The sequence below is a fragment of the Colossoma macropomum genome, unplaced genomic scaffold (genome assembly GCF_904425465.1).
Source record: "Colossoma macropomum unplaced genomic scaffold, Colossoma_macropomum, whole genome shotgun sequence".
NCBI classification, from domain to species: domain Eukaryota; kingdom Metazoa; phylum Chordata; class Actinopteri; order Characiformes; family Serrasalmidae; genus Colossoma; species Colossoma macropomum.
The window spans coordinates 18,548,266-18,556,595 of NW_023494794.1; the positions used below are offsets into that span (position 1 = coordinate 18,548,266).

General features: G+C 43.3%; 1 protein-coding gene across 2 annotated transcripts; it reads left to right on the forward strand.

Annotated features, from left to right (window-relative positions):
- Positions 1-2,049: 2,049 nt before the first annotated feature.
- Positions 2,050-8,330, forward strand: atf5a (activating transcription factor 5a). Of its 2 annotated transcripts, none has more exons than XM_036580479.1 (4): positions 2,050-2,615; positions 4,200-4,445; positions 4,805-6,023; positions 6,360-8,330. In XM_036580479.1, the coding sequence occupies exons 2-4, from the start codon at positions 4,304-4,306 to the stop codon at positions 6,544-6,546; spliced, it is 1,548 nt and encodes a 515-aa protein (XP_036436372.1). In that variant the 5' UTR covers positions 2,050-2,615; positions 4,200-4,303; the 3' UTR covers positions 6,547-8,330. The 2 variants fall into 2 exon arrangements, with proteins under 2 accessions (XP_036436372.1, XP_036436373.1); XM_036580480.1 differs by lacking the exon at positions 2,050-2,615 and adding an exon at positions 3,373-3,465.

Here is an 8,330-nt window from a genome sequence, read left to right on the forward strand (position 1 = left end):
CTGCTCCAGACACATTACAACTACTATTAACAAAGTCAGCTTCTTATTCGAATTTACCCGTTCCACCTTAAATGGTGCAGCAGTTCCAGGCGCCAGAATGTAACTGCTGCACCATTTAAGGTGGAACGGAAAATTCGAAAAACATGCAGACGAATAGGAAGCCAACTTCACTCTCGTTGTCAATGATACACTTGCAATGTTTTTAAGCCAGTGCAGACAAGAAAAGCGACGTTGGGTGGTTCACGGGAACAGCATTAGGGCTGCTATTCGTGTATTATGGGACATCAGGTAATGTGGGGCAGTGTGTTAGGTCATATGGGACATGCGAGTCATTGCTTCTGAATGATGAAGCTTTGATTCACTTTCCTACTGTTTGCTTTTGCTCATTTAAAAAGAACAGTCTGCAGTAGTAAGCACCATCTGAACTTAGGATAAACAGAGCTTCTTAAAGGGGAATTCCACCGATTTTTCAAAATTCGTGAATAATTCAGTGGCTGAGATGTAAAGAATGTCATTTAGAGTGGTTTGATGTGAAATGGTTCATTTGCAGAGAAACTTGGAGGCTCTGATTTCTTCACAGTGGTAGTGATAGGAACCAGGTGTCCCGATGTCTACAATGCAAATATAGCCATTTTATTTACTACAGAAAATCACCAGTGAAACTACATGCATCTTCTGAGTTTTATATGTAATGTTGATGATGGTAAAATAGTCATAAATCTAAAAGATATATGTTTTATTTGGGGACTATTTTGCCTTACATCGCCCTGCAGGCATCCCTCCGCCACGCATGGATTTAAACTGTTTAAAATACAATTTAAACCAAAACTTTATCCCAGAACTACTGTAAAGCAATGTCTCAGACACCAGGCAGTGTATTTATAACCATTTTGTGTTATAACTTTCTGGGAGGGAGCTAACTCCTCAGATGTCTGGCTCCCATCGCCACCAGTATGAACAATTCTGACTCCAAAGTTTTTCTGGAACAAAGCATTTCACACCAAACCACTCTGATTTTGTTGACATGTTAACCATTCAATTATGCAGAAATTCTGAAAGATTGTTGGAGTTCCCCTTTAAAGTGCCCCATTACCTAGTGTAATAATGATGACATGTGAATCTGCTCTGTGCGTTAGTATAACGCAAAAATGAAAACCATACTGTTGTGTAGATCACCTCAGAAATTTGGCTTGTGTGGCCCTTGTCGTGTCCCACATTGGCAGCATTAGTTCTGTCTCTATCCAGACAGTGTTTATGCTCCGCAAGATTATTTCGGGGTTAAAGAGGACAGAAGGCGGCCGTAGAGATGCTGATGCGTGGGCTTTAAGGATTCCACCTGTTACACACCAGAAAAAAAAAGAATATCCCCCAAACTGGAACTGGTCCATTTGGGTCATTAGCTTGTCCCTTTCTCCTTGCAATCGTTCTAGGATAAGCTGCAACAGCCTTGTACGGGTAATGATTAACCTTTACAAGTGAATAGGTTTGTAGGCCCATGAAACAGTCCACGAATACAAAAACAGTGACCTCGGGGAGGTCGATCACCTTGAAAGATAAACCTTGAAACTGTAACCTCGGTCAATATTGAAATGAATGAAAAGGTTGCTATGAGAATGAACGCCGCGTGGCTGAATGAGGTTACCGGCAGGACACAGGTCCTCGAAATCAAGTACATTAAACATCCCCCCCATTCGTATCAAACTTTGACAAAGTTCAGCTGTATCCGTACAGAAAAACTTTGCCACTGTTGATTTACTCTCGGGATGTTTACGTGGAACATGTGCACTGAGAGCGGTAAAATGAAAAGAGAAAAAAACGATAGAAAAAAACCCCCCAAAACACTGAAGGTGAAACGTCTGACCGCCGACAGCCAATCAGATAAGAGAAGATCAGGCACGCAGCCAATGGCGGCGAGGCAGGTTCCCTGCCGCCAGCGAATCGGCGAGCAGCTTTACGTCGCTGATGCAACTAACCTGCAACAATAGCCACGCATCTCCTGGGTAGCAAAAAGTGTTCTTCCTCGATGTTGGAAATTAAATAGTCCCTTTGAAACCACGCACGGCATGATAATCCGCGCGTCTCGCTGAATAAACAGTGAATGAATAAACAGTCTTAGCATATGATTAGCGTGTTTATACTTTTCACCAGTCCCACTGATGGAAGTAACCAGCAGTTTAGCATAAGTTTTCAAATCATGTCTGACAGCGTGGACTAGACGCTTGTGATTTAACTGGTCGTGGAAGCGAGACAGTTCTGGACTCTGCAAACGTACGGTCCGTGTCTGAGTTGTCTGTGTGGGCGTTGTTGTTTACCACTTTTCCTTTTCGCCAATAAGGACCACGCGCATTCGCGTGCAGGGGCGGAGGAATCTACGGCGCCGTGACCGCGTGACGCAGCCGGTTGCTAGGTGTGGATGACCCACGATGCTTTCGCTCAATTAGCCCGATTCTCAGTCATCAACTCCGTCACAACAAAGCAAGAAGCAGGAGAGGGACACTCCGCAGGAGAACATGGCTTTTTAAACTCGCTCGTCTTCGTCCGTCCTCAACAAAGCGCCGTGCTTTGCTTTTGCAACGCACCCCAAAAACCTCAACCACATTTTCAGCAATAATGGAGTAAGTGAACCTCGCTTCTTACTTTTCTCTTAGACTTTTTCTGGCGTGTTTTCCAGTCTGTGTTCGCTTTTGTGCTGTACCTGTGCTCTCCTGAGCTGCTGTACGTCTGTTGTCACCTACAGCAAACCAGTTATTATATAGCTCGAGCTTTGTTTCAGACTGTCAGGAAAGTTTCCGCTACTTTCCTACCACTTCATTCAACTGTTGCTACCGATATGGCGCTGTTCAGCAACTTGCAGTGTGCGACTTTTGGTTCCCGTTACTTACAAGTGCAGCGGTTATTTTTGAGCATTTTAGCAGAATATTTGGCTGTCAGCGTCGTTATCTATTTTTATGACATAGTAACGACACAGTAGCGTCCATATTCAGGTTTTCACAGACTGTCATACATGTTACGTAAAGCTTATTAAACTGGTTCTGAAAACAATGAGAATGAACACCTTGGCTGTAAGAACTGAGCTGATATTGTCTTTGCATGTCATTTTTTCTTAAGAACAAAGTTTGCTTGGCTGGTGTGCTGTTTTAAAGTGGCAGTACCTGTTTCAGATGAACAAGTAGATGGATTTTCTGCTAGTTTTCCCTCAAGTATTGGCAAGACACCGAGTAGGTCTGCAACAAAGGGAGAAGCAGTTTTAGCTCTTTCTGGACGAACTGACACCTTGCATTACGTCATTGGCTGCATCCCACGTGTGCCTCGAGTCTCAGTACATACAGCTCTGTGGCTTATGCACCTGCCATATGTCTGCAGAGATTTTACACTGGTTGTAATAAGGCTTGTAACAATGCTGTGTTTTTGGACTCTTCCTGCTGTTGGGGCTTTTGGGCAGTTTGCAGAGCCGTGCCAAGCGTGGTGGGTAACAATGGAGCCTGTTGTTTTGAGTTTGAGATTGGACTGCAAACCCCCCCAAAAAAACACACTCCACTTTAGAGTGTGCTGTGGCTGTTAGAAGCCTTTGGAGGCAGCAAAAGCTGTTTTGTTATTCCACTAATACCAGGCTTTAATGACCATTTTTGGCTAATTGTTTTATTGTTGTGGTGGTTTAGTGATTTGTTGTGCTGATAACAGCAGTGGTGGTGAAAGTAGGTGTATATGTCTCTGTCTTGGTTAGAGCTGCGAGTTTATTTGGCAGTGAATGAGCGTCCGCTTGGTTCACTGGGAGCTCAGCTGAGACTCCTAAGTGGGCACAGGAGACTGAGATGGATGGAACAGGTCTAGTGATAGTCTAAATTGGTCCCCTGACAGTCACAGATGTTTCCAGAGTGATGCTGAAAGGCAGTGGACGTAGTATCATTTACTTCATCAATTTGCGACTTTTCATTCTCCAAGAGCGCTTACTGTTTTTAGGTTGTCACAGGCTTTTTTTTGAGCACCGAGAACGAAATAATATAGGTCGGAAAAGGAAAGCACTTCAAAAGCAGGGGTTTGCTCTTAACTGTTGTTTTTTTTTTCTTTTCTTCACTTTTGACAGTTCATTCAGAATCATGAAAAAAAAAAAAGCACGGTGCACTCACATTTTGCTCGTTCTACATTAAGTGATGCTTTTGGACAGTCTTTTCTGATCGATCTCTCCTCCTTTTTTTTAGGTTTCATAATGCTCACCCAGCCCTGTTTTCTGTGGCTCAACTCTCAAACTACAATATCGTGCACCATAAACTCGGCCGTTTGAATCACAGGACCAACGGACAGGATGATGGCAATGTCAGCACCCATTTGGAAGACTCTACTTGGCTGCCCGGCAGACCCCCTCGCTCTCTCTCACCCACAGGCTAACCACAGCCAATTGGAGAGGCGCAGAGGGGAGGGGCCAGAGGAGAGCCAGCACTTAATTGGTGAGTTGCAGTGAGTACAGTTTTTTATTTTTCCCAGTTTCAGGTGGGCACCGCACTGCAGCACATTTCCTCCTCCTTGAACAGTGAGTAAAACTACCAATGTGTGTCTGTTTTAAATTGTTTGTGGTCTACATTTGAACTGATTGGAGCTACAATAATGCTATCATTTTTAACGTTTTGCATTTACGAATTCTATCGATCACCCATTATCAATTTTAACAAAATTCCGAAATACGAAACATTAAATAGCGCAAAGGCGGTCGATTGTTTTCGGTAATTTTTTGCTTGTGAATTACTGTTTCGCTGTTTATGAAATGCATTAGATTTACTTTTTTTCCAATTTTCTCTTTTCCAAATAGGTGATGGTCTCAGTGACTGGATGACGGAAGAAGTGGATTTCTCCTCATACCTCCCAACCCCTCACTCCTCTCCCTCCCCCAATGCATCCCTTCCCCCTTCGCCCCTCCAGCATGACAACCAGGTGCCCTCTGATTTGGAGGTCATGACCTCTCTGCTGCAGGAAGAGCTTGCTCAGCTGGAGGATTACTTCCTGTCTGACCCGCTTCCAGAGAAAGCCTCCAAACTGGGCAAATGCGACAAAGGGCCACCACCAATGGGTCCCCCATCATACTACCAGTTGCCCTATGCATCCTATTCTGCTTCTAGCCAATCAGAATCTAGCCCCCTACTTGTTACCCTAGCAACTGGGGAACTAGACCTGCTGAGCTTTTGTGGGGGTCCCATTGGCCGTTCCAAGATTCCTAGACACGCCCCTTACAGTTGCAACCGCCCCAATGGCAACGTCTGCGGCCGCAAGAGAGTTTCCGATGGGGTGAGGGTGAGTGAAGGCTATGAGAATAGCATCTGGAGTTCCAAAGGAAATACCTCAGGTAACTCAGCTGTTGCGCTTGGTGGAAGCTACAGCTGTATAGAGGATGAACGGGTGGTGGGCAAAGGGTACTGCCTGGGCAGTGCGGTGGAGATCAGAAGGTGCGCCATTTTACCCAAAGAAGAGAAGAATTGCCGCTACACAGAGGAGGCCGTCGGTATAAGCAAAGTTGTTAGTGGCGGCTATGGCTTTAGCGGGCCCATCCAAGTCCCCCACAAGAAAGATGACATGATGATGTATGGTGTCAGGGAAGTCAACCTAAATGGAATGGGTGGAGGTTCAGAGATTGAGATGATGAGCGAAGGCAAGGCCGGCATCAACGACATGGTCAAGGCTGGCATCCCCTGGAAGACCGAGTCCAATGAAGGTTGCTTTATCCAAGGAACACCCCAAGAAGAGGCCTACCATAACTTCCTAGGGGCCATCAACGAGCCTGTGAAAGCAGAAAGTGTGGAGATGCATCGTCAACACAGCGACTATCATTGCGGCTTTCTGCAGGGTCAAGGCCCTGACTGCTTGAATGGTGACAGACACGGACACGAAATGGGCGCTCCTTGTCCCAGAGGAGTCCGTTCCTTGAAGGAGGAACCCTGCATTGTGAAACCAGAGCTGGAAGTCCCCCTTATGGAAACCAATCACGGAGAACGCAAGCAGAAGAAGAGAGATCAGAACAAGACCGCAGCTCATAGGTATATTATTGCCGCCTAGTCTTGTGAAATTGCCAGGTTTTTGTACGATTTCTAGTAAAGCCAACAGTAACTAGTGTTAGGTGACAAAATTAGATCACACACTTCTAGACACTGTTAATTCTGCAAGCTAGAAAACATCAGAATTTCAGTGCATGGAGGTATAAGATGGGTATGACATAACTAAACACCTCTTGCTTGCATCAGACTAAATAAAAGTTGACGTAGACAACATTGGCCACACCCTCGCAGGTACTACAAATAGGGAACTGAGAGCGTGACTAATCAGTGACAGCAATCTTTTAACATACTGATTTTTGACAAACCCTTCTTCAACAGGTACCGCCAAAGGAAGAGAGCAGAGTTAGACTCACTGGAGGAGCAGCTTCATGGCCTAGAGGGGAGAAATCGAGAACTTCGGGACAAGGCGGAGTCGGTGGAGCGGGAGATCCAGTACGTCAAAGACCTTCTGATTGAGGTGTACAAGGCTCGCAGTCAACGCCTTAAACAGGAGGCCAGCGCCTGAGCTGAAGCTTGGTAGCCTGACAAAGATGATGGCCCTGCAAGTAGAATTGATAGTGCTCTAACAGAGAGTGGAATTTAAGTTGGAATGTTTTCTGATCGAATGTTTTTCTTTTTTATGTTTTTGGATGGGGGAGGGGTGTATACTATTGCACGTTACGTTAACCAATCATTTACTTTTTCGTTACAAACTGACAAGTCCATCAACAGCTGCAGCACAAACTTCCACTTTTTCAGCTCCAACTCAAAGTCAAATAAATATGCACTGTGATTCTGTCATGGCCTAAATGACAGTTGGCTTTTTGTGTGGGCCTCCTTTTTCGAAGAATAGCTAAAACGGGTCCTCTTCTCGTGTCCTTTTCAGGATTGATGTTAATCGACACTGAAAACCTGATTGAGCACATTATTTTCCATTTACACAAGGCTATAATCTATTATCACATCAGAATACAACCTGCACAAATCTTAATTTATCCGAACGTAAATAATTATCTGTTGTCGTTGTTGAAATTATTTATAAGCCGTTTTGAGGTTTGTAGTACTTGGCAATAGCGTAATTCTTCCATCAATTCAAAAAGAAATAAGCACTGATATCAAAAAGCAATCTCTTTCAAAAACAATATTGACTTTCAGGGGAATCACTCTTTCCAAAATGAATATTCCCTCAGGAAGAACAAGGCTGATGATTTTCTTTTAAATCCCCAATTTAGGTTAGTCCTGCAGCTCAGGTATGCAATCTATGTCCAAAGTCACGGAAGTATGTCAGTTTGTAACTTGATGCTGAAGATATATGGCACTGCCTAATGTTATGCGTGTTGATTTCATATTGTTTCAGTCTTGCATGCCTAAGAGTTCACAGCTTTTTCAAAAGAATGCCTTTTTTTTGTTCTTTTTGTTGGTTCGGACGACGTTTGTTGAACATCTCAGCATATCTCTCCTGCTAAAGACCTGTTATATATCCTCTTTGCCTAGTCATTTCATAGAATGAGTGACATTTTTGATTTCACAAACTACTGTTTGGCCCAATGTCTCTGCTGTAATTGCGAAAACAATCAGGGTTTGTGATTTTATATGGCTTGTTTGCTCCGATTTCAATTTCAAATCGTGTCTGAAGGGGAGAACAGAAAATCTTTATAGTTCCACTGCTTTTCTATATAACAAGCTTTCATGTAGTATCAGCTCAAGTTCCTAGCAATATTTACTCAACATTTTCATTGACATAATTTATTAATTGCAAATTAAATTGTGTATAAATCTTCAACACTTTTAGGGGTTTCATGTTTACAGCATATTTAAATCCAATAGCTAGTTTGGTGATATCTAATATGTAGACATAGGGAGCCACAAGAAAAACGTAGAGGAGTCCAGAAGCAATTAGAACCTTTTCTACTCCCCTAATATTTTTTTGGTTGTCATTTTAAAGGTATTTTATCGAAGATTCATGTATACCTTAAAACCTAGCAATACATCTATTTTTTAATCCTTCTAAATAAGTAGCATAGCATAGATATTGAGAGAGCTAAGCACCATATCGGTTTCAAATACGCTTTTCTCTTGGCGGTATACAATCATGTGTATGAAATATAGCCGGTTGTGGTACGTGTCACCTTGTGAAGTTGAGATATGAGTGTTCAGATTTATGAGCTACGCGACTGAGCCACATAATGTTCACACCAGCTAAAAACAACAACGACGAAGTCATTTCGATGTATCACCTCCACTTCAACTGCTTTGTGTTTATTTCCCTGTCATTCTTTTTAATTCCAATAAAAGTGATTTGTGTCAGCA

What these genes read in the sequence shown, in the direction of transcription:
- atf5a (XM_036580479.1), top strand. Translation starts at nt 4,304, where the DNA reads ATGATGGCAATGTCAGCACCCATTTGGAAGACTCTACTTGGCTGCCCG. An exon ending in GGAGAGCCAGCACTTAATTG is followed by an intron (nt 4,446 to 4,804) that starts GTGAGTTGCAGT and finishes TTTTCCAAATAG; the next exon opens with GTGATGGTCTCAGTGACTGG. An exon ending in AACAAGACCGCAGCTCATAG is followed by an intron (nt 6,024 to 6,359) that starts GTATATTATTGC and finishes CTTCTTCAACAG; the next exon opens with GTACCGCCAAAGGAAGAGAG.